Here is a 21,915-nt window from a genome sequence, read left to right on the forward strand (position 1 = left end):
CCACCAGCTTCAGTTGGCCGCTGTGCTCGAACGTGTTTGGTCCTTTTGTCCTTGTCGATATCCTTCGCTCGCGACGCAGACTTCCTGGCGAAGCGCGCGCGACTTTCGATTTCGATTTTCAAAAAGTGTCGCCCAGTGAACGGGTCAGTGAAAGAGGTCCGTTGGAAATAAAGAGGCAAAGGAGCATACATTTGAATGGTCCGTTTTTGGGGGCATCCTATCGCATTGACACAATCTACAAAGTGGTCGAGGGAGAGCATTAAAGTGGCCCGCCGGCAAAAAGGACGAAGGAGCGCTTCGTTTTTATGGCCCTCTTCCACACCAAATGATGTTCAATTGCGATGATTGCGATAATGAGAGTCCCAGTTTCTCTGTTTTGGGGATCATGCATCGCCGAGACAATGTGACCTTTTGCGGAAATTATGATTTGTCTCCGGCTGACCTTGAGCACCCCCCGCTGGGCGATGTAACTCCACACCCCTGCCACGGACTCAATTAAGCTAAATTTAATCAGCCGGACAAGAAATGCTCCGGAAAAGGACCCTCTAATGCCGGTCACATATTGCACTTCCATTTCGTAGTACATTTGGCAAACCCATAACCTTGAGTTTTGGCCTAATGTCTTGCATAAATTGGGTAACCAAGTGGCTGCTTAAAAATAAAACCATTCCGACTGGAGCCAACTGAAATTATTCATTTCGATTTGCTAGACTCAGCCAAGCTTTATGACTTCCTCTTAACTTATATCTATGTTTTTTCTTGCATACTAAATAATATTTAATATAAGCTTTCAGAATGTTTTTAATAAAGATTTAAATCCCCAATAACTTTAGTCCGTCTGTGAAACTTAAGCTCGACGTCTGTCAAAGTGGCGCTTTATGCATATTTTTTATGGACACCAAATCAATTTTATCCAGCGCTGAAATCGAAACCCCACCAAGTGGAAAGCACTTGCCATCCGAAATATTAATTTTGAACTCCCGCTCCAGCTCCCAATCCTCCTTCCGCTTCATCAGCTGTGTAATCCTGGCACTTAAAACTCTTCTCCACGAGCTGTGAACATTAGCCAAATGAAGTGACAAGAAATTAACGCAAAAAAAAAGACGGAGCGGTATAAGAAATAATAATATAAAAACTCAATGAGTCAGCACCGCATCAGCTCCTGCTGCTGTTGTTCGTGGGGGCGTGGCCGGAGTGGGAATTGAGTGCTCCTAATGATGAACTCGGTCAAGGAGCCAGTGCAGCCATGGTGGCCAAGTAATTAGATAAGCGAGCGTGCAAAACAGGAGCAAACCGATAAATCGCCATGGTCTACGGCAGGAGCATCGCCGTAGGCGTCTGTCTGATGACCGTCGTCCTTCTGCTGGCCGCCGTGATATTCTACTTGAGTCTGGGTGAGTCCTTACAGTGATGTCCTTTCAAGACTCCATCATTCGCAAGCCAGAATAACTTCTGAATCAAGGTGTTCAAAATCGTAGCTTTCAGCTTCAAAACTTGAAATAGTTTCTTATTCATTTAAAACTTGAGCTGCTGTAAGTATGTACATATATATACTTTCGTATCCTTAAAGGATTCATTCGCTTCAAGCAAAAACCAAAATCAAATTCCAAACTGCAAAATGGTCATAAATTTCATACTCAAAAGTATTTGAAAGTAATTTGTTGTATAATACGATAAAAATAAGACAACAAAAAACGGGGCGCAAAGAACAACAAACGGCTGACCATAAAAAAATAAATACGAGTACGGCGCAAACTTTGTCTTGAGCGCAAAACAATTTTCGCACATCCATGGATCCATGGAGGTATGGGTATAAATAAATATTTCTGGGCCTTTGGTCCCGAATGTTTTGCTTCCTCGTTCGAGGCTTTTATCTTGTTTTACGAGTATCAATATCGAGAAATTCGCACAGCTATATTTTTTATGCCAATTTGCGTATTGATTTGCCATGCCACACAGCTATGGAATATGGGCGAAACATGTTTGATTTATGCCCTTTTGTCGCCTCGGATTCCGAGTACATGCATCACGACAAATTATTTATCTGCCAGATACAATTTGTTCGGCTTAGGTTTAAATCAGCCAGGGAGCAGGAAGTTTAAAGAGGGTAGTAACACTGCGAATAAGGATGCCTCAGGAGGCAGGATTTGTGTGTGGAACATGTGTCCTTGTCATGGACACAATGAAATTGAAAGTCTCGCCTAATGCACAATGCTTTTGTGTGTGAATCACTACTTCCTAATGAAGTTACACATACGTATGTATGTATGCATGTGAAAAAGGATATGAGGATATAAATTTGTGCAGCTTAATGTGAATCATATGGCTATTATGTTGAAGGAAATGCATTTTGGCTTAAGACTTAACGAATGAAAGATTCATTTCAATTCACTTTAAATGCAGGTTATAAATTGCACGATAGTTTTTGTCTAATTAAAAGCATTTATATTGAAATATCTTTATTTACACAATGCCATGCAAAAGGACAAAGTTTTTATGAGATAAATGAGCCAGCGCAGCCCAAAAAACATGTTTCTGACGCAATCCGTGCAATCGGATTAAAAGCTCCTCAAGGTGCTCCACTTCCAGTTTTATTTGCTCATTTGTCTAACGAACTATGTTCCATAATCTAGTAATTTGAATTGCTCAATTTTCGGAAGGACTCTCAACGCGTGGTACCCAAACAAATCGTAAAAATGATAAAATGCAAAACAAGAATGTCATTTCGTTTTACGACAATTGCCCAAAAAACAAAAAAAAAACAGTTGTAGGCATTCAGGCAGAAAAAGTCTCTGGATAAATTAAGGGTAAGAAAATTCAATTGTTAAAACTTAGCTCAACTTATGAAGTGAAATTAGCTACAATGGCACATTAATTTATTTAAGCCAATCATTTCGTTGTTCATGTGCTTGATTTAAACGCTCGAAAAAAACATATTGCTAACAAAGCAAACCTCTCAAAAATCAAAGTCAACTTTGCACATTAAGTTTAATTGCCATGTGTTGACAAGAAAAGGCGAACAATAAACTGAAATAAGTTTTTTGGTTATGACAATTAAGTTGTCAACTGTAGCTTAAAGTTTGCTTGCCAGAGATTAAAGTAATTACTCATACGCAGTGTGGGCTGGGAAATTATAAGAGGTACAAACAAAAGATATTAAAATGGTTTCTTAAAAACTGAGAAATCTTAATAAGTATATGTTTTGGTTAAAATCCCGAGATTTTGTTTTGTTTTGCTCTCCCCCAAAATGCTGTTAAGAAACTAGTTGAACTAAGACCTACTCACATGCAATATTGTCCGCTGTCCTTGAGTGATAATTAATTTGGGATCTGTTTCGCCTGCGTCGTCCTTTTCGCAGGACCCTGCCCCGCGGCCAGTTTCGCCTGCGACAACGGCACGCTGTGCGTTCCAAGGCGCCAGATGTGCGACAGTCGGCACGATTGCGCCGACAGCAGCGACGAGAATCCGGTGGAGTGCGGCCTCCTCTACGGTAGCAAGGAGATTGCCGACAAGATTGTCCGTAATGCGATTGAGAAGAAGCAACAGCGCCTTATCTCCGCCGTTGCGAATGCGAGCGGTGCGGATTCAACGACGCCGGTGGTGCCAAGGAATCAGAGCCCTACCTTAAACATGACTTGTGGTGAGTGGTGGTGAGCCTCAATTGCAGTCGAAGAATTACTACTTTGGCAAGTATATCCCCTAGATATCGTCACATATCCGAAGGCCTGTCAGTGCGGCCAGGGAACAATCCTCTACTGCGGTCGCTATGCCAAATTGCGGCGATTTCCGCGTCTCAGTTCGGAGGTCACCAATCTGATCATCATACGCAACAATCTAACCCTGCGCGACAATATCTTTGCCAATTTGACGCGTCTGCAGAAGCTGTAAGTAAAACTATATATATATGAAAATTTAAATTAAACCAAGAATTTAGTTTCGAGTAGTGTAATCTGATTAAGCAAAGTAAAATCAATGCAGTCAGTAAATTAGTTCAATTGTGTTGAAACCTGTTTTTCTCTCCTTCTTCAGGACGCTTAAGTACAACAACATATCACGTGTCCCGCTGGGCAGCTTCAGTGGCCTCTTTCACCTCGAACGCCTGGAGCTGAGCCACAACAACGTTAGCCACCTGCCGCACGGCGTCTTCCTGGGGCTGCACAGCCTCCAGTGGCTGTTCCTGGTGAACAATCACCTGCACCACCTGCCCATGGAGCAGCTGCGATTCTTCAGACGATTGGAGTGGCTGGTGCTGAGCAGGAATCGCCTCACCCTGCGAAATGTGCAGCTGCCGAAAATCCCGACGCTCTACGAAGTGTGAGTAAATCGAATCTTCTATTTGCTAGATTAAAAACTGAAAGGACAAGCAGCTCCGCTGATGTATTCAAGCGTGAAATGCTGCTAAAAGCTGCTGGTGCACAGGAGCTCATTGGGTTACTCGGGTATTGGGTGTCCTGGCGGATAGCTGGTTCGCACTAAGCCGAGAACTGCTCGGTGGTGATTCCGTTAAGGACTCAAACAATGTTGTCAACGTGGTTGCACTCACTTGGCGACCAAAGTGTCCGTTTGATGTCCTTTAGTGGTTTTGAAGTTCACGATTTAAGGTTGCAACATTGAAGTTTTTAGCTCTCTTCAAAGGTTTAAGAACTTCTGCACTTCACCAAGAATATAAATTTATATAAATTCTTAAAGATAATCCTAGTTGCCCTGCATCAACTTTGATTATCTTCCGTCTGCCCAGGCGGCCATTCCTCACTTGCCCACATAAGCATAAAAACACTGAGCTTAGGGCACAGATCCGAAAATATATATAAACCAAACTAGGCCTACAGCTTAGCCAGATTGTTGGATGCCTGCATAAATATCTCTTTACTTTTACAGTTATTTGGATTTCAATCGAATCGAATACATTGGCGAGGAAACTTTTTCCCAATTGGATAATTTACATTTGCTGTAAGTAAAACAATCAACTTTCACTCACCCTTTGCAAAAAAAAACCAAAAAAACATGGCAAAAGATGCCAGCAAGTGTCGAAAAGTCTATTGAAATATGTTGTACTTAGATTTTATGGGGCGTATGCGTAATTTTTACTCTTCGTTGCATTTTGCTTTCGTTCTTTTTTTTTACTTGTTTATTTCGAGAGATTTATGTGGGTTACATTGTTGCTGAGGTAGTGGAAAAGATGAGGATGGAGCATTGCGTATACGCACTGTTGACATGACACTGAGGTGGATACTCGATACTTCGACACCTTCTTACCGGCAAACCAAAAACAATGGAATTTATGCACGAATAACCATAAATTGGCACTTTTATTGTGTACGCAAATAACATATGCTAAACAAATATTTAAACGAAGAGTGACAAGGCGGAAAAAGTGAACTGGATGGTCGAAGATAGATATACTCTTGGAAAAAGATTTCTGCTCATAAATATATTCATATTATTTTTTAGGAAGTGACTTAAGGCATCGACAATAATTTTTAAGTATTTTTTAGGGGTCTTCCTAAATGTCTCGTAGACTGGGTTTCGTCCCCTTAAAATCCCCGACTGGCGTAGCACACATAATCATTAATTTATGCATCAATAGCTGACAATATAAGTCAATGGGTCGTCTGGGTGGCCGACGCCTTGCTGCTAACTGAAAATAAATCAGTTACCCAAATTGCCCAACGTAAATAAATGTGTTAACCTTTACAGACAGTGGAAACGAGTGGGAGCGATGAGATTTAGATGGGATAAATTGTATCGCAATATTTGTGCCCATCATCACATCATATGTGTTGGCAATTTATCTGGTGATTTGGAGCATATGGAAAGTTCAAAAAGAGCTACACAATATACATTAAGGATCTATTAAGGATATGAGGGATTAGCTTAGTTAGTTTTGTGCTTACTATTTTCACTATTCATTCACAGGGATTTGCAGCACAACCTCATAACGCACATCCATGGACGAGCCTTTGCGAATCTAACAAATATGCGAGATATGTGAGTATACCGAATGGGTTTGGCATGAACTCCATGCTGGATTTCAGAAAGTTTAACACCGACACTAAGCATGAATTATGGCACACAGTGCTAATTAGCATAATAATACGAATAATGCTGCGACAGAAGTAAATGAACTCGAGTTCTGGCCAAAGAATCAGCACCGCAACACAAAGCCGCAGGAATGCCCCCAAGTAAATCCTAATTTGGCAAAGGATTTCAAGCCCGAAGCTTCCAAACCCACTGGACTTTTGCTTTGTGATTCGAAATCATATTCAATGATATTAATTTCGAGTTCATTAATGCGCAATTACATATACGAAATACGAGTCTCTCACTCTGTTTATGAAATATTAAAGTTGAAAACTTTTTGGCCCACAGACAGATAAATAATCACCAGATGGGATGCTTAACCAACAATTGCCAGGATAGAAATATTTTTATGAACTTGACCACGCCCGTTCCATAAAAAAGTTTACCCCTTGGGCCAACTAATCTAACCTTTATAGTCATAGTTTATTTTTATGTAAGTAATAGCAAACTGTAAAGTAAGTGGAGGGGAATCTATAAACGGCAGTCGTAAAAAACGAAAACAAATTGTTTAACGCTTTGAGGAAGGAATTTGATGGGCCTCAGACAACATGGCGTATGCTCAATATTCAATACTAAGAGCTTTAAGCGCGACTTGTGGGATGTGTGTGGCTGGAATAGGAATCGAATGTTGCTTTCTGGCTTTCATAACCATATATCAATGGCATATTCAATAAATGTCTCGGGCAGCTCAGCATCCATCGTCTAGCATCAAGCTGTGGCCTTAATAAATTTACCAAAACCCATCCAGCATATATACATACATCAGCATATCAAGGATGATAACGGACACACCAAACACCACATACCACATACCACTCTTGACCAGATATTGGCCAGAATGGTAACCGAACTTTGGCTTTGGCATTTTTGTATCTTTTGGGACTTTGACTTCTGGCCACCGCAGCAAGCAGCGCAACAAATAAACAAACATTATTACGACCAAATAAAAATGCAAATAAATTTGTATTTTATGTGAAAACAATTTCGCCAAAGCCTTGGCCAGTAACTGTAACCAACTCCGGGCCAAGTTGTGGGCCAATAATGAAGGAGTTTATTGAAATCGACTTTGGGGCGGTATTCCCCAATCGTCATTGCTTCATTAGATCTAGCCACTCCCCCATCCGAGCTGCAAATCCTTTACGCCTGTTGATGACACCTCTTACCATCTTACCATCATTCTACTAACCAAAACATCGACCCATCCACCCGGTAGCCTTCCCACCCCCCAAGCCATGCAAATAATTTGCCCTTTGTTGGCGTGCTAGGAATTTCTCAGCATTCCAGGCAACTCGTATGCCAAGTGTATCACTTTTGTAGCAACACGGAAAGAAAATTGGGGTTAAATACATTTGGAAATGAGCCCCTATTGATATTTGCTTAAATTGTTTATTTCTTTATTTGCATAGCTATATTAGAAATATTTATAGAATGCACTGTTTTAATTCTGAATAATACTTCATAAATTGAATTTTTGTTATGTGCATCGACTTGAGTAAACTGCACGAAAATTCCTTTTGGCCAGCGTATCTGTGTGTCCGTGTATCTGTATCTATCGGATACGCATCTAAATGCTGCTCATGTATCTGTCTTCCTTCAGCAATTTCTGCTGATTTGTTTTGTCTTTGGTGTAGCATCCCCCAGGGGTTTCGGCGGGGGGAACGTGGCCATAAAACAAACGAAAGCGAAAATATTTGAGAAATCGCTGCACTAATTTGATTCCTGCTGTCAAGCCACTGAGCCACTGACAGGTCATTACGAAGATATGTATTCGGATGCTCCATTGGCTTTAAAGACCCACAAGTTCTGCATTGTCCACTGGACACGGCCGTGACGTTAATTATGGTCAATATAAGCCCTTGCCACCGTCCTCCGCCCCCGTAGCAGTGCAACAAATGCCGCAGTTTCTCTGCGGAGCACATTGCCCCAAAAGAATCCACAACTGAAACGTGTCATTTGCGAGGGAAGCGCAAATGGCTTCATTTGGTTAATATGCACTTGGAGCGAAGTGGGGTGCGTTGAATGAGTTAAACAGGTGGAGAAAATTGTGAGGAAATATAATAGTTATAAATCCTTAATATTAGAAGATAATAAGTACTACTAGTAGTGGCTATGCTAAGTTGGATAATTAATAGTTTCCTAGATGAGAAGTTATATGAAACTTAAGTATTATTTGCTAGGCTCTAAATGATTCTTTGATTTTTGTTTTTTTTTTTCAAAAAAAGAGTATAGATAAACCTGTTTGATCCCAGAAGATATATGATTTTTCGCTCCTTGCACGTAGCGCACAAAACCCAACTAGGGGCATTTATTTGTCATTTTCTTAAATGCGCAATGACCACCAGCCGGCCCTCCAACGTTGACGCACTTGCGATGGGCCACCGAAATGGGCCACGTGAATTTGGCCACCGGAGGATGTGCTCGTCCATGAACAATGGGCATTACTTGGGGCTTATTGGGGCGCAGGCCCATAACCGAGGCACTGCAACTTGTTGCCCTCCCAGAGAGAAATATGTTAATTGTGGTCGTGTGTCGTCTGGTTTGGCCGGATATTTATGAAGTTATTAAGTGCGGTCTTTTGGAAGCACTGGCAAAATCATGAGGCCACTCGATCCAAGAGGCCTGTCCCTCAATAATTAATTAGAAATTTACATAATAAAAATCATTTGGCCGCCGGGTAGGATCCATTTTTCGACGGCTCAATTTGGGGCCAAGTTAAATATTTAGTTTAAGCTTTTGCCCGCCCTGCAACTTTATAGCCAGCCACCAATTACCAGCAATATGTGGTGGGCTCCTAGTGGGAGTGGGTGGTCGTGGGTGGCATGGCCATTGTCTTTGGGCGACAAACCATAAAAACAAACTGTTAACAGTTGGCGCTCGGGCATTGATTGACCAGACAAGTGCAAGCAATGGAGCTCAGCGTCAGTATCCACTGCCTCATCCACATCCACAACAGCATCTTCATCAGATTCAGTTCCTCAGAGCTCGCATCAGCTGCTGCGATTCCCATGGACGTGACACGGTGGAGCCAATGCACCAATGGCGACCCATGGAAAACATCATCATAATAATAAAGCCAAATAACTTTCTCCATACGGGGTGTGTGTCAATAAATCGGTTGTTTCTCGCAGAGTTTAAAAGGAAGCAAGAACTTTTAGAGTTCTTAAACAAAGAATGTGGTTTTGGATCCACTGTGCCGCATCCTGTGTGCCATGAATGATGCGTCCTTTCCTGCCAGCACACAAAGCCCCGGCCAGTTGCATCTATTCCACACACTGATAGACAATGTTTGTGCACTGATTTATACTCAGCCAGCTATTAAATAAGAATTTTCGTTATTACGCTGCCGGGGATTTTATTATGTGACTTTCAAAAGCTTCGGCCAACTTGTTGTGGCTTTGGCTTAAAGCCGCGCCAAGCTGAAAATTGTTATTTTAACCTTTTAAAGTCAGCTTTATCAGCACCAAATGCAGGGCCATTATGCGTGGCCCACGCGGCGTATGAGCAACGTTAAATCTGCGAATAATTCAAAGACGTGCGTTTCTTTTTACAGCCGCCTTGTCGGTAATCCCATTAAGGAGTTATCTGGAGAAACATTCTTGCACAACACTCGACTGGAGGCACTGTGAGTATACTTTGTTTGTTTTAGCATCAAAAAATCACAAAATATATCATGAAGTAGTTAAAACGGCATTCAATTTGATTTAAATGTATGATTTCATTCAATTTCTCGCCAATATTTAAGTTCGCTGGCCCTAATGCCGATTCACATCAGCCGCAGTTTGATGGAGCCGCTGAATATCTCGTTTCTGAATCTCACGGGGATTCGGTATGATCACATCGACTTCGAGGCCATCAACTCGATGCGCAACCTGACGTACATCATCTACGATCGATTCTTCTACTGCTCGATGACGCCGCGGGTGAGAATGTGCAAGCCGTCCACCGATGGAGTCAGCTCCTTTCAGGATCTGCTGAGCAAGCCAGTACTACGTTACTCCGCCTGGGTGATGGCCACGTTGACAATAGCTGGAAATGTGTTGGTGCTTTGGGGACGCTTTATCTACCGCGATGAGAATGTGGCTGTGACAATGGTGATTCGAAATCTGGCTCTGGCTGATATGCTGATGGGCTTCTATTTGGTCACCATTGGAGTGCAGGACTATCGCTACCGCAACGAGTATTATAAGTAAGTAAATTCTGATTGATTATCATTTGTTACGCCCCAATCTCTTAGGGTTGTGCTGGATTGGATAACCTCGTGGCAGTGCACACTGATTGGAACGCTGGCCGTGAGCTCTTCGGAGGTTTCGATGCTCATACTGGCTTTCATGTCGCTGGAGCGGTTTCTCTTGATCGCCGATCCCTTCCGTGGCCATCGCAGCATTGGCAGTCGAGTGATGTGGCTGGCTTTGATCTGCATTTGGATTACGGGCGTGGGCTTGGCTGTGGCACCGGTGCTACTGTGGCGAACCAGTACCCTACCCTACTACGGATCCTATTCCGGAACCTGTGAGCACAATGTTTATGATAAAATGCAATTTAGCAGGTGACGATATTAAACTTAACAGGCTTCCCACTGCACATCCACGAGGCCTTCCCGATGGGCTGGCTTTACTCGGCGTTCGTGTTCCTGGGTGTCAATCTGCTGCTGCTGGTGATGATTGCGATGCTCTACACGGCACTCCTCATTTCGATATGGCGGACGAGGAGCGCCACTCCGCTCACTCTGTTGGATTGCGAATTCGCTGTGCGATTCTTTTTCATCGTGCTGACCGACTTTCTGTGCTGGGTGCCCATAATCGTTATGAAGATCTGGGTTTTCTTCAACTACAATATCTCCGATGACATCTACGCCTGGTTGGTGGTCTTTGTGCTGCCACTTAACTCAGCAGTTAATCCTCTCTTGTACACCTTCACCACGCCCAAGTATCGAAATCAAATCTTTCTGCGCGGCTGGAAGAAAATCACTTCTAGAAAACGAGCGGAGGCTGGCAATGGAAATGTGGCCACCACAACGACGGGCACGGCAACTGGATCTTCTCAGCATCCGGATGACTCCACGACCTTGGCCAAAGCCATGCCATTAGCCCTAACGCTGTCGAACTGAAGGATTCTAGTGGCGGAGATCGAACTTGTATACCATCAGATTTAACAGCATTTATTTTGTCTATGATATCGAATATCTATATATGTATGTGAATATCTATCCCTGTCCGTGTAAGATAACCAAAGGAAAGTGTGAAATAAATTGAATGTGATATTTGTAAGGCAATTTTACGGATCTTAAAATGGAACGCGAGTTAGTGCAAGATTAATCTATTATCTAAGTTTTGGTAATAGTCTTAAATACTGTTTATTTAGGAACAGCAGAGCTATCATTTTTGGCTGTCCGATTCTTTCTGGTCCGAGTAAACCTTTGCCATTACCAACTTGGAGCGCACGATGTGAAACTTTCGCATTTCCTCCAAGTCCTCCATCTGCACCACCATGTTGTGCTTACGTTCCAGGTGCATGCGTAATCTAAATTATGATTAAGGAGTGTTAGTATCACAATATGTAAATTTTTAACAATATAACTAACTTGTTACGAGCTGGATAACTCTGATGGCAGTGGGCGCACTCAAATGGCATTGCCGTATGCGTGCACTCGTGATTCCTAAGAGATGAAGACGAGGTAAAGGACTTCTGGCAGCCGGGAAACTCGCAAATGAAACGCGATCCAGAGTGCTTAACCTGCTGGTGGACAGTCAAATGGGATCGCTGTGCGAATCGACGATCACAGAGATCACAGGAATAAGGAAAATCTCTGTTATGATAGCGTTTATGAATCTCCAGGGCTTTGGCAATGGCAAAAACCTTGCCGCATGTGTCGCAGGGGACTCCAGACTGCCTGTGCTTCGAATCGACGTGGACTTTCAGCGCCTGCTTTGTGAGGTAAGCCCGGTCGCACTGGCTGCAACGATAGCTGGGACGATTGGCCAAATGAATCAATTGGTGCTTGGCCATGCGGGAATGGTTCCTGAACTCCTTGTGGCAGAACTTGCAGTTGAATTTTCCCGTATGCCGATTGCGTGACACAATGTCTTCTAAGTTGTCGACAATATCAGGGGTTTCCTGCTTCTCCTCAATATCCTCCACAAGGAACTCCTCATTCATATCCGCCTCATTCTCCTCATCCTCCTCGTCGTCCTCCTGCTCAGTATCCCCGTTGGCTTCGGTTGTCCCAAATATCTCTCTCAACTGCTGATTGGCAATGGCCATTTTCTTGTGAAAGTCGTAGGCCCATTTCAGTTCCACAGCACAACGCTTGCACAAGGTTCGTGGCTCGTTTTTTGGATTTTTCCGAAGGTCCTCCTTGGTGCAGATCTCGTAGCAGTCGTAGTAACTCAGAACCGCCTCCTGGTCATAGATGACGGTCATGTCCAGCATTTGGTTGGGATGCGGTTCCTCCAAACACAAGCGGCAGCAATTGCTCAGCTCCAAAGAAGTAGTATTCTCTGAAAATGAGACTGCTTGGGACACAAGCTTCACGGGAGCTTCTGCAGTTCGCTTTGCTATTGTGAAATTGAGCGTTTTGAATACTTTTGATGTTTGGGGATCCATCTGTGCAAAGCTGATTTTGATCAAATTGAAACGATTCAGATTACCTAATAAATACTTATTTGTTTACAGTTGAAAATCCCCGCTCTCAGCAATAAATGTGAAGAAAAACTAAACATAGCTGCGCCAGGGTTGCCACCTATTCCACGAGAGGTCTGGCAGCACTTGGCAGCGCTTAAATTTTTGAGAACTTTTTGCTTCGTAGTTGTTGTGATTTCTTTGTAAATCCCCTAAAAACGATTAAGTTTCTTGAGCCCCAGACGACCATGAATCCTGAGTCGGACATATTGCATCCGGACGACGGTCAATACATATGGCTGCCAATTTCCGTGCTCGTTGGCATTTTCGTTCTGGCTGCACTGGTGCGTTATCGCCACCGTCTATTTGTTCAAGTGGATGTACATTTGTTTAATTTATGCATTTGGGTGTCCACAGGTCTACGCCATGTCACGTAGTCGCTGTCGTATTTCCTGGAATTGCCTAAGGAGCAGGAAGGCTCCTCGAAGTGGATACGTCAACGTGGATGAAGAGGATTCCGATGTGCCCATGGACCGCGGAGATGAACTCGGAGATCAGCGGACTACTGCTACTCTCCTCACTGGTCGCCTCCACATTCAGGATGTTAGTGAGGTCTTGACAATGTCCCATTCACATTCACATTCTTTTCCTTCACAGGGAGCGAATAACGCCTTCAACGCCTAGTGAATCTCAAAAGTCTTCCATACACTTTATTGTCCACGTTGTCTTTAAACGGTGGTTGTCATCGGTTTAGTTACTACTGCAAACTACGTGCCTCTACTACAAGTACAACGAAAATAGCCCTAATTTTAATGATGCGTACTGGTGGCGCCAAGGATTCGCGTCGTCAGGTCGTAGAAGCCAAAGAAGAAAGCACCGCCCAGTGTGATCCACAGCACTCGCGGCACAAAGCCAGCAAACAGACTGAAAAGTAACATAGAAGTACATTAATAAATGTAATAACTAATTTGTAAAGTTCTTCTGTGTGAAAATATTAGGATCAGCTTGAGTTGAGCCTAAAATGCAAAAAATTACCCGCTGAAGCCTCGCTCCAGGTAAATGCCATGCAAAATTCTTCGGGCACTGCGACGCCGGTTGAGACTCTCCCTTTCAGCCAGCATAATTCGGGTCTTGACTACATCGAGCGGCGTAGTTAATCCCGCTGAAATGCCTCCAGCGACAGCTCCACAAAGAGCCACCGAAAAAGGAGTGGAATCGAAGCCGGTCAGGGGAGTCCATTGCAGCTTAAAGTACTCCCAGAGCGGGAACTGTATCAGGCTGAATGGAATCTCCCGCATGATAGTGGACCCGAATCCGCGGTATAGGCCGCGTTTCAATCCCTCAGTGCGATAAGCCCGCAGTAGAATTTGCAGACCGGACTGTTTGTTGCCCTGTAATGTTTGGGAGCGTTGCTTGGCAATCTCCACGGGAACTCGGATCAAGCATGCCAACTATGGGATACAGAGATTCGTCACATCTATAGACGAGTTGCACAATTTTATATGAAATCCTACCACTTCTGCTGCTGAAGCCGCTGCCATGTGAACATAGGGTGAATCTTTGGTTTGGGTGACCGAACTAAGGAACTGCTTTCCGCACTCGTAGGTGCAGAAAAACAGTGCCGCCGTGGGAGCACTTCCTGCAGCCGCAGGAGCGAGTCCTTTGTATATGCCCCTGAATCCTCCAGCCCGCCAAAAGCCCAGCTCGCTTTGCAGTCGGGTCTTCACTGTATCTATGGGAAATAGCGCAATGTCCACTACCATTCCAGCCACTCCTCCCGCCTAAAAATCATTAATTAAGAACTAAGTTCTCATTTAAATTTCAACTACTTACAACAAGTGCATGAAGAAATTTCAATTTATTGACCGGCTCTTGCATGTTGATCTCCATGGACCCCGCGGCCGATTCCAGACCCAATTCTGCTGCCATGTCCTAGAAATGTTGTTATGGCATCCACTTTAAGTCATCCCGTCAGAGTATTAACTAAAATTGTTTTAGTAAACAAAAACATAAAATGTGGTTGTTAACGTAACAGTCAGCTGCTTTTCGCTGATCTGGCAGGCCTGCAGATAACAGCTGCTTGGTATAGAGTTGCCAAGATGCTGAAGGCAAGACCAATAAATATATTCTTCGTAAAATATATATTATTTGGTCAAAAGTGTTACTTAAAATAAAGGATGGTATTGAAATATTAGGATTTTCATAAAAACACTTGAATATAATATATTTTTTTTAAGCCAAAGTAATTATTTTAAAACCAATACTTTTTACTCGACAACCCTGAAGAGCCGTGGTTCTTGGCAAGAGGCAGCAGCACCGTTTTGGCCAAGTGGAATAAAATTGGCCGTGATTTAACTGATAGTAGAATACCAACTGCGGCGGTAGAAAACAATAATCCAAGGATCAAATCATGGCCCTTCGCTTGACCCAGAGATTGCTGCAGACGCAGACGCCGTTCCTCACTCGCGTAAGTTTTCTCGCCCGGAAAATTGGCCGACAAAGGCAAATTACATAATGCGCGCCTGCCAGATCCTATTGATCGTACTTATCGATTCGAATTGTAGGGCTATCCCTTGCTGGTGACCAAGGAGAAGACCGAGGATGTGGCCCACACCAAATCGGCGCTGCAGAAGAAAGTCACGGTGAGTGCAACCGCTGGAGCTCACCCACAATTGAGGTTATAGCATCCGTATATATCTTTGTGAACAGGGCACAGATATTCCCTCGGCACAGTACGGAGGTCGTCATGCCGTTACCATGCTCCCGGGCGGCGGCATTGGTCCTGAATTGATGGGCTATGTGCGCGAGATCTTCCGGTACTGCGGTGCACCCATCGATTTCGAGGTGATCGACATCGATCCCTCCACCGAAGGCAACGATGATCTGGACTATGCCATCACATCGATCAAGAGGAACGGAGTGGCACTCAAGGGCAACATCGAGACCAAGTCCCAGACCTTGACCGAAGTCTCCCGCAACGTGGCCATTCGTAACGAGCTGGATCTGTATGTCAATGTAGTGCACTGCAAGTCGTATCCGGGCATTCCGGCCCGCCATCACGACATCGACGTGGTGCTCATCCGCCAGAACACCGATGGCGAGTACGCCATGTTGGAGCACGAGTCTGTTCCCGGAATCGTGGAGAGCATGAAAGTCGTGACCGTCGAGAATGCCGAGCGTGTGGCCCGCTACGCCTTTGAGTTTGCCCGCCAAAACAATCGCAAGAAGGTTACCACCATCCACAAGGCCAACATCATGAAACTGTCCGATGGTCTCTTCCTGGAGGTCGCCAACCGTGTGCACAAGGACTATCCCGAACTCGAGCACAACAACATGATTATCGACAACACCTGCATGCAGTCCGTGTCGAATCCTCACCAGTTCGACGTCATGAACATGACCAACCTGTACGGCACCATCGTGTCCAATGTTCTTTGCGGTCTGATGGGGGGAGCTGGCCTCATTTCCGGCAGGAACTATGGTGACCATGTAAGTCTCTTTCTCTTTTGCTTAACCCATAATCCTTCAGTTTTGTCCTATAATTTTAGTACGCCATCTTTGAGCCTGGCACCCGTAACACCGGAACCGCCATTGCCGGCAAGAACATCGCCAACCCTGTGGCCATGATCAGTGCCAGTATCGACATGTTGAACCATCTGGGTCACAAGGAGCACGCCAATGTCATTCAGGAGGCCGTCTACCAGACCATTGTCAACGATGCCATTCGCACGCCAGGTGATCACTACTCTCGTTGCTATTCAATAAACAGAATCACCTTTATCATCTAAATCTCTTACAGATATTGGCGGCACCAACTCCAGTACCGATGTGGTTGAGAATATACTCAAGATCTTGAGTGCCAAGCGCGTGAATTGGTAAAATAATCGTCTGCATTTAGAGTAGTTCTATATGTTCTTTTATTTCGCTGTCGCAACCAAGTGTTGTATTTTCTATTAAGTTTTAAGCAAACAAACATCTATCGCTTGTCCCCTTTTACTTCACTGTCGCGATGGGCCCAGCGTAGGCTGGCCTTCTTGTATTATAATTTCATGCTGTTATTGTATTATTTTAATTACTTACTGATTACTTCAGCAGAACTGTAAGTGTTATTGCCGAATTGGCCTAACTGTGTCCTAACCAACCAGCACTCCACAGACTCCACTTAATCACTAACTTTTTGGTTTCCTTTTAGTTTTAAGTACTTCTTCTTGGGTGACACATGCTCGATTGTCACTTACAAGAGGCCACTTAAAATTTGTTTATATAAATTGGACCACTGTTTAGCAATTGCTTCGTTGAACTATTTTCTGTTGTATATTTGTCCTAAGTAGTGCCCCAGTAGAACACACCACCACACACACATTCAGTACACACAAGTATGTAGTATTTTCGTTTTGAACGTGTAACCAGATTGTCCTTGTGCAGCTCTAATGAACGAAATTATTCTGTTTTTTCTCCTCTCCCCGAAAATCCAAAAACGCTTTACCGCTCCGCAGGCCACATGGAAACTATTTTAGCCAATTTTAGGCACTATCGCACTACCGAACTCAACCAACTGCTAACAAACTCAGCAAGATAAACCAAATCGAACCAAGTCTAATACAAAAACCAGTCAAAATTTTATTAACCCCACAACTAAGCCAATTTGAGACATCTTGTACCCCAAAGCCAATGCATTCAGCGTTAATGTGATGCCCAGAAAAATCGGTATAATCAAATCGAGGTTGAATTATTCCGCTGCTTAACCCAAACAAAATATGTTATCCCGGCTAAATGTCCATTGTGTGTTCATTCGATGTCCAAGTGTGATAATTCAGGTAATACAAACTCCAAATATTTTGTAGCTTCACTTATCCCCAAGTTCGATTGAGAAGATTCTAATCCAGTTTTATCGTATATTCCACAGATTTTCTTGCCGGTCCTATGCAATGTTTCTGCACTCTGATTCTTTCTTTTAAACTCCCTACTGAAAGCTGTATATTTTCTTTTATTTAATTTAATTTCCAAAATACCCTAAGGCAACAGTTCATGAACAACAAGGATAACACACTTTGCGCTCTTTAATAGCCAAGCAAGTTCCACAAGTAGTCAATCAAAGCGATATTAAATTGTAAATTTTCCAAAAGATTTGTAATATTGAAAAGTTGATTCAAACAAAATGTATTATTCTGTTCGAATATTTATTAGTAAAGGAAAAAGTAAAAAAGACTAACTATTGTTTTAGATTCGGGCGGTTAATTTAATTTGCACTATATTTTAAAATGATTGAAAAGCAACTTTGATATTTCCATTCCAAATGTTTACTATGCCTTATATTTTGAAATTTGTTGATGACTTGTGTTCGAATACCTCTTGTACACTTCCTACTCAAAGTATTCTATATACTTTCATCACAGTAGGCACGTTTGCCCCACTTGAACACTCAATAAGAAGGCACAGGCTCCACTTCGGTCAGTTTTATCAGAATTACTTCTTTGTTTATTAAACCTTAAAAAAGAGCGACAAATCCAGTAACCACAAGTAGCGAATGGGCAGCTTAGAAACGCAGCTTCTGGAAGAACCACTTGTTCTTGCCCTCCTTGTAGACGGACTCGAACTTGACGCGGGTCTGGAAGCGGTGCGTCTTGCGCTTGACGGGATCCTTCAGGTCCTTGGGCGACAGCTTCTCGAAGCTGATGTCGTGCGCCGTGTAGCGGGTGGGCATCAGATGGTTGTAGTTCAGGCTCTTCAGGAAGGGCTTGACCTTGGACTTCTTCTTCAGCTTGTTCTTGCCCATCTTCTTGGTCACCTTGCGCGGGTAGCGATCGATGCCGGCGACGAGGGCGTGTCCGAAGGGCTTCTCCGGGGTTCCATCGTCGTGGGTCTTGACGATGATGGCCTTGCGACCGGCGTAACGTCCGCTAAGGACGATTACGATCTTGCCCTGCTTCATGATTTTCCTCATCTTGGCGGTTTGCTCTGTAAATTAAGGGAAAATAACATTAGTATATTTGTCAGATCTCAAAACTTTAATTAATAACTATTTGGCGGCAAAGTTTATAACATCATCTGCAAGTATTGCTCTTAAAGATGATATTATGGCACACGCCAAAGAAACCAAAATAGGTTTTCAAAGCAACACGTTTTTGGTCATTGCTGAGTTGATATTGTAGTATTAGTTTGCCGGATGTCATGAATTCACTATCATCACTTCACATTATCTGTTAACACACATAATATATTCCAACTGGCATACACAAATCATATGCAACTCAGAAGTCATTGTCGGCTAAACCATGTGGTAAGTTATAACCAGATATTGTGTTTTTTTCATAGAAGAGATGGGGGCAGAGCCACCATAGAATGGTTTTTTTTTGTTCTATGGGACTGAAAACGTATTTTTCCCCCTTTTAAAGTTATTCTCCATTTTGAGGGGGCATAGCCTACACATTGCACACCACTCGCATTCCTACCGAAGCGTAGAAATTTATATTTTGGCTAAAATTTAACAAAATTTACACGCGGAACACACCACTCACCGGAAACGGGCGAAAAGAAAAGAAGGGGAGATTTTAGAGATGGCAAAACGTCGTCTTTTTATCGATACTTAGTGGCAACATTTCCGATATTTTTGGTGCGGTCACTCTACCATATGGCCGTGTTTTCTGCTATCTGGTCACACTTGCACCCGTATTTTTTTTAGCACTTCAATTTTAAATTTTCCCCTTTGCAAATTCATATTATCAAATCGTTATGGAAAAACACTTAAAATTTATTAACAAAATAGATTTTTTAAAATTTTATATGTTAATCATTTAGAAAACACGATACATACTAATCATTGCTTAAGGAGAGATACTACTCCTTTATAGTACTCAGATATTTAGCGGAAATGCCCGGCCCTACGTCTTTTTTTGAATAATCTTAAAGGTATTATGCCGATTCATGACGTAGCTGAGGGCAGTGGCAGCCGTAGTCAGGCCAGTCAGATACCAAAGGCCCTGCAAAGCTGGGTGATCTGGTTTGGGATGATAATTGATTAATTTATCCGCTGCGTGAAAAGTGTGCACTCTATCTCACCCAAATAGTTCCAAATGGGAGCTCCCAGGCTCAGTCCAATGGTGGCCAACTGGACGCCCGTGTTGATCTTGCTGAGCAGCGTGGGCTCCAGTTGGGCAGTAACATGGGTGGCGTCAAAGTAGCGCGAAAAGGTTTTCTGCCGAGAAATGGTAAATGATTATAAACTAATGCCATAAAAATGTAGGTAAATCCTTCACTTACCGGCGGTGGCAGGCTTATGTAGCGTATAACAAATCCAGCTCCTAGGAGAAAGACATCCCGGAAAACCACGATGCCCATGAGCCACATGGGCAGCAGGTCCGTGTAGCACAGCGAGATGACCAGCGAGCCCATCAGCAACTTATCAGCCATGGGGTCCAGGAAGGAGCCAAACTTGCTCGCCTGCGAAGGCCAACGTCGCGCGATCTGTCCATCCAACTAAAGGAACAGGAAACACACGAATGTTATTAGGAAGAAAGTTTCTATAATGTTTAACATTTATCTAAGTGTCTTACTTGCCACTAATAGTACTAATAGGCAAATGATACGTGTATGTATTGTTTAATCAAACGAACTATTTTTGGTTTCGTCTGAGCTATTCGGGTAAAAAATCCAATTGTATATATAGATATTTTGGTTCTAAAAAGTACTATATATGTAGAGGAAAACAAAACACAGACCGGGCAGAAAACAAGACAATAAATAATGCAATAAAACACACCACATCATGTTTTTCGCATTTTTGAAATACTAGTGGATCTATTCTGCTGAAAATGGTGGTCTTGGGAAACTCACCAGATCTGTGATGCCGGCGAAGGCTAGAAGACTCATGCCCAGGGTGAAATCGCCTTGGACTATAACATATCCGATGTAGGGTGAGAGGACGGCACGACTGATGGTCAGCATGTTGGGTATGGTCATAATGTTCTCTCGCTCCTCGCGTATCTCGTCGATCTTCTCGCGCACCCGCTCCTGGACCTTGTGCCTGGCCTCCCGGATGTCATCCACCAGGAAGTTCTTCCTTTCGATGACGCCCTGCAGGAGATGGCGTCCCTGCAAGGTGCGCAAATGGAGCGACTGCTTCTTCTCATCGGCATAGGTGCGGAGCCTGGCTAGCTCGTAGTTCCTGCGCCGCTTAATGTCCAGAAACGAGATCCGAATGAATCCCGTGGCGGCCGCATAGCGATTCAGGCAGTTCACGAAGCTGCTCCCGCCGACACCCAAAACGTGCTCCAATGTGGCGGCTCCATGGTGCAGTGGCCGCTGCACCTGCCGGAAAATGATGGCGGGCAGCATGGGTTAATAGACGTTCGATCCCTCTCTCAAGTCCAGACTCTTTCGCGAGCTCTGCAATCACACAAAATGTCCAATCAGTTTCAATTCACTGAGATTCGTAACCTTGGTTCCAAATTGATCGGCCACCGACCCTTGGCCATCTGTTATCACCAGCTGAGCTCAAACACGCACCATTGGTCGGGAATCCTTGTTCACTGATGGCACCTGAGTGCAGTACGAAATCTGAATTATTATTCGATTACAAGTTACTGTCCTGCATTTACAGAAATTTTTAATTCAATTTTTGTTTTTATTACACAAGCCGTCTCCGATAACACTGTTGATACGGCGACAGCACTATCGATTTCAGCGATTGCAACAGACAAAATGTGCCAAAATATGCCAAACTAAATATACCAAAACTACCAAACCTACTTTGAGCGGTTTTTTTGAATTGCTTACCATAAATTAGAAAGTGTAAACTATAAAATTGTGAATGAGAGGTTTCTTTTATCCAAATGTTTATAAAATTATATGCAATATTGACGCCATAGGAATGAGAGATAAAAAACTGATATTTCAAAAGTAATTGGGAGTCAATAAGATTTATCGCCAACATAAAACACAAAGGACCCTATAATTAGATAATGCGTTTCTTTCCCGACTTTTATAAAATCAGTTCAGACGAGAAAAACATTAGTTGACATATTCTGTTTATGCTGGATAGCTCTTCTTAATAATGTAAAATACGAAACTTTTTCTTGTGTTAGTTTTGATTGGAATCGCTTGTCAAAATTGCTTAGGTGCGAAAGTAAGTCTATTCAAAATTTCTTTTATTAAAATTATTATCTATTATTATCTTTAAAGAACAAACCAGCTAGAGATAAGAGCTTTGAAAACACT

The 21,915-nt window shown here is 43.2% G+C and overlaps 7 protein-coding genes across 10 annotated transcripts; 3 read left to right on the forward strand and 4 right to left on the reverse strand.

Annotated features, from left to right (window-relative positions):
• Positions 1 to 1,240: 1,240 nt before the first annotated feature.
• LOC117144391 (relaxin receptor 2) lies at positions 1,241 to 11,200 on the forward strand. Its single transcript, XM_033309527.1, has 10 exons — positions 1,241 to 1,394; positions 3,359 to 3,640; positions 3,704 to 3,884; positions 4,030 to 4,314; positions 4,879 to 4,950; positions 5,917 to 5,988; positions 9,632 to 9,703; positions 9,824 to 10,267; positions 10,316 to 10,590; positions 10,650 to 11,200. Exons 1-10 carry the CDS (start codon positions 1,307 to 1,309, stop codon positions 11,186 to 11,188), a joined length of 2,310 nt encoding a protein of 769 aa, XP_033165418.1. The 5' UTR covers positions 1,241 to 1,306; the 3' UTR covers positions 11,189 to 11,200.
• Positions 11,201 to 11,248: 48 nt separating this feature from the next.
• On the reverse strand, positions 11,249 to 12,822 carry LOC117144388 (zinc finger protein 664). Of its 2 annotated transcripts, none has more exons than XM_033309523.1 (3): positions 12,740 to 12,816; positions 11,663 to 12,694; positions 11,249 to 11,601 (listed from the first exon to the last, which is right to left on the reverse strand). In XM_033309523.1, exons 2-3 carry the CDS (start codon positions 12,682 to 12,684, stop codon positions 11,457 to 11,459), a joined length of 1,167 nt encoding a protein of 388 aa, XP_033165414.1. In that variant the 5' UTR covers positions 12,685 to 12,694; positions 12,740 to 12,816; the 3' UTR covers positions 11,249 to 11,456. The 2 variants fall into 2 exon arrangements, with proteins under 2 accessions (XP_033165414.1, XP_033165413.1); XM_033309522.1 differs by having other exon boundaries at positions 11,250 to 11,601; positions 11,663 to 12,684; positions 12,740 to 12,822.
• A 17-nt stretch (positions 12,823 to 12,839) lies between these two features.
• Positions 12,840 to 13,674, forward strand: LOC117144390. Its single transcript, XM_033309525.1, has 3 exons — positions 12,840 to 13,043; positions 13,117 to 13,302; positions 13,357 to 13,674. Exons 1-3 carry the CDS (start codon positions 12,948 to 12,950, stop codon positions 13,381 to 13,383), a joined length of 309 nt encoding a protein of 102 aa, XP_033165416.1. The 5' UTR covers positions 12,840 to 12,947; the 3' UTR covers positions 13,384 to 13,674.
• On the reverse strand, positions 13,384 to 14,748 carry LOC117144389 (S-adenosylmethionine mitochondrial carrier protein homolog). Its single transcript, XM_033309524.1, has 4 exons — positions 14,533 to 14,748; positions 14,214 to 14,480; positions 13,735 to 14,150; positions 13,384 to 13,623 (listed from the first exon to the last, which is right to left on the reverse strand). The coding sequence occupies exons 1-4, from the start codon at positions 14,626 to 14,628 to the stop codon at positions 13,509 to 13,511; spliced, it is 894 nt and encodes a 297-aa protein (XP_033165415.1). The 5' UTR covers positions 14,629 to 14,748; the 3' UTR covers positions 13,384 to 13,508.
• A 231-nt stretch (positions 14,749 to 14,979) lies between these two features.
• Positions 14,980 to 17,907, forward strand: LOC117143428 (isocitrate dehydrogenase [NAD] subunit gamma, mitochondrial). 2 transcript variants are annotated; one of them, XM_033308134.1, is made up of 7 exons: positions 14,980 to 15,166; positions 15,264 to 15,341; positions 15,409 to 16,188; positions 16,248 to 16,434; positions 16,499 to 16,574; positions 17,196 to 17,516; positions 17,606 to 17,907. In XM_033308134.1, exons 1-6 carry the CDS (start codon positions 15,110 to 15,112, stop codon positions 17,224 to 17,226), a joined length of 1,209 nt encoding a protein of 402 aa, XP_033164025.1. In that variant the 5' UTR covers positions 14,980 to 15,109; the 3' UTR covers positions 17,227 to 17,516; positions 17,606 to 17,907. The 2 variants fall into 2 exon arrangements, with proteins under 2 accessions (XP_033164025.1, XP_033164026.1); XM_033308135.1 differs by lacking the exon at positions 17,196 to 17,516.
• A 238-nt stretch (positions 17,908 to 18,145) lies between these two features.
• LOC117143430 (60S ribosomal protein L27) lies at positions 18,146 to 18,682 on the reverse strand. Its single transcript, XM_033308136.1, has one exon. It carries the CDS (start codon positions 18,641 to 18,643, stop codon positions 18,236 to 18,238), a length of 408 nt encoding a protein of 135 aa, XP_033164027.1. The 5' UTR covers positions 18,644 to 18,682; the 3' UTR covers positions 18,146 to 18,235.
• An 834-nt stretch (positions 18,683 to 19,516) lies between these two features.
• Positions 19,517 to 21,368, reverse strand: LOC117145119 (probable cardiolipin synthase (CMP-forming)). 2 transcript variants are annotated; one of them, XM_033310639.1, is made up of 5 exons: positions 21,205 to 21,368; positions 20,533 to 21,084; positions 19,960 to 20,175; positions 19,759 to 19,894; positions 19,581 to 19,696 (listed from the first exon to the last, which is right to left on the reverse strand). In XM_033310639.1, exons 2-5 carry the CDS (start codon positions 21,031 to 21,033, stop codon positions 19,581 to 19,583), a joined length of 969 nt encoding a protein of 322 aa, XP_033166530.1. In that variant the 5' UTR covers positions 21,034 to 21,084; positions 21,205 to 21,368. The 2 variants fall into 2 exon arrangements, with proteins under 2 accessions (XP_033166531.1, XP_033166530.1); XM_033310640.1 differs by lacking the exon at positions 21,205 to 21,368 and having other exon boundaries at positions 19,517 to 19,696; positions 20,533 to 21,033.
• Between the last annotated feature and the right edge of the window lie 547 nt (positions 21,369 to 21,915).

The sequence above is a fragment of the Drosophila mauritiana genome, chromosome 3R (genome assembly GCF_004382145.1).
Source record: "Drosophila mauritiana strain mau12 chromosome 3R, ASM438214v1, whole genome shotgun sequence".
NCBI lineage: Eukaryota > Metazoa > Arthropoda > Insecta > Diptera > Drosophilidae > Drosophila > Drosophila mauritiana.

What these genes read in the sequence shown, in the direction of transcription:
- LOC117144390 (XM_033309525.1), top strand. Translation starts at nt 12,948, where the DNA reads ATGAATCCTGAGTCGGACATATTGCATCCGGACGACGGTCAATACATA. An exon ending in TTTTCGTTCTGGCTGCACTG is followed by an intron (nt 13,044 to 13,116) that starts GTGCGTTATCGC and finishes GGGTGTCCACAG; the next exon opens with GTCTACGCCATGTCACGTAG. An exon ending in GTCGCCTCCACATTCAGGAT is followed by an intron (nt 13,303 to 13,356) that starts GTTAGTGAGGTC and finishes TTTCCTTCACAG; the next exon opens with GGAGCGAATAACGCCTTCAA.
- LOC117144389 (XM_033309524.1), bottom strand. Translation starts at nt 14,628, where the DNA reads ATGGCAGCAGAATTGGGTCTGGAATCGGCCGCGGGGTCCATGGAGATC. An exon ending in AATTTCTTCATGCACTTGTT is followed by an intron (nt 14,481 to 14,532) that starts GTAAGTAGTTGA and finishes AATGATTTTTAG; the next exon opens with GCGGGAGGAGTGGCTGGAAT. An exon ending in CTGGAGCGAGGCTTCAGCGG is followed by an intron (nt 13,624 to 13,734) that starts GTAATTTTTTGC and finishes GTTACTTTTCAG; the next exon opens with TCTGTTTGCTGGCTTTGTGC.
- LOC117143428 (XM_033308134.1), top strand. Translation starts at nt 15,110, where the DNA reads ATGGCCCTTCGCTTGACCCAGAGATTGCTGCAGACGCAGACGCCGTTC. An exon ending in GCAGGAACTATGGTGACCAT is followed by an intron (nt 16,189 to 16,247) that starts GTAAGTCTCTTT and finishes CTATAATTTTAG; the next exon opens with TACGCCATCTTTGAGCCTGG. An exon ending in CGATGCCATTCGCACGCCAG is followed by an intron (nt 16,435 to 16,498) that starts GTGATCACTACT and finishes AATCTCTTACAG; the next exon opens with ATATTGGCGGCACCAACTCC.
- LOC117144388 (XM_033309523.1), bottom strand. Translation starts at nt 12,684, where the DNA reads ATGGATCCCCAAACATCAAAAGTATTCAAAACGCTCAATTTCACAATA. An exon ending in AGTTATCCAGCTCGTAACAA is followed by an intron (nt 11,602 to 11,662) that starts GTTAGTTATATT and finishes ATCATAATTTAG; the next exon opens with ATTACGCATGCACCTGGAAC.
- LOC117145119 (XM_033310640.1), bottom strand. Translation starts at nt 21,033, where the DNA reads ATGCTGCCCGCCATCATTTTCCGGCAGGTGCAGCGGCCACTGCACCAT. An exon ending in TCGCCGGCATCACAGATCTG is followed by an intron (nt 20,176 to 20,532) that starts GTGAGTTTCCCA and finishes CTGTTCCTTTAG; the next exon opens with TTGGATGGACAGATCGCGCG. An exon ending in TCCCATTTGGAACTATTTGG is followed by an intron (nt 19,697 to 19,758) that starts GTGAGATAGAGT and finishes ATCCCAAACCAG; the next exon opens with ATCACCCAGCTTTGCAGGGC.
- LOC117143430 (XM_033308136.1), bottom strand. Translation starts at nt 18,643, where the DNA reads ATGAGGAAAATCATGAAGCAGGGCAAGATCGTAATCGTCCTTAGCGGA.
- LOC117144391 (XM_033309527.1), top strand. Translation starts at nt 1,307, where the DNA reads ATGGTCTACGGCAGGAGCATCGCCGTAGGCGTCTGTCTGATGACCGTC. An exon ending in GATATTCTACTTGAGTCTGG is followed by an intron (nt 1,395 to 3,358) that starts GTGAGTCCTTAC and finishes TCCTTTTCGCAG; the next exon opens with GACCCTGCCCCGCGGCCAGT. An exon ending in AACACTCGACTGGAGGCACT is followed by an intron (nt 9,704 to 9,823) that starts GTGAGTATACTT and finishes CCAATATTTAAG; the next exon opens with TTCGCTGGCCCTAATGCCGA.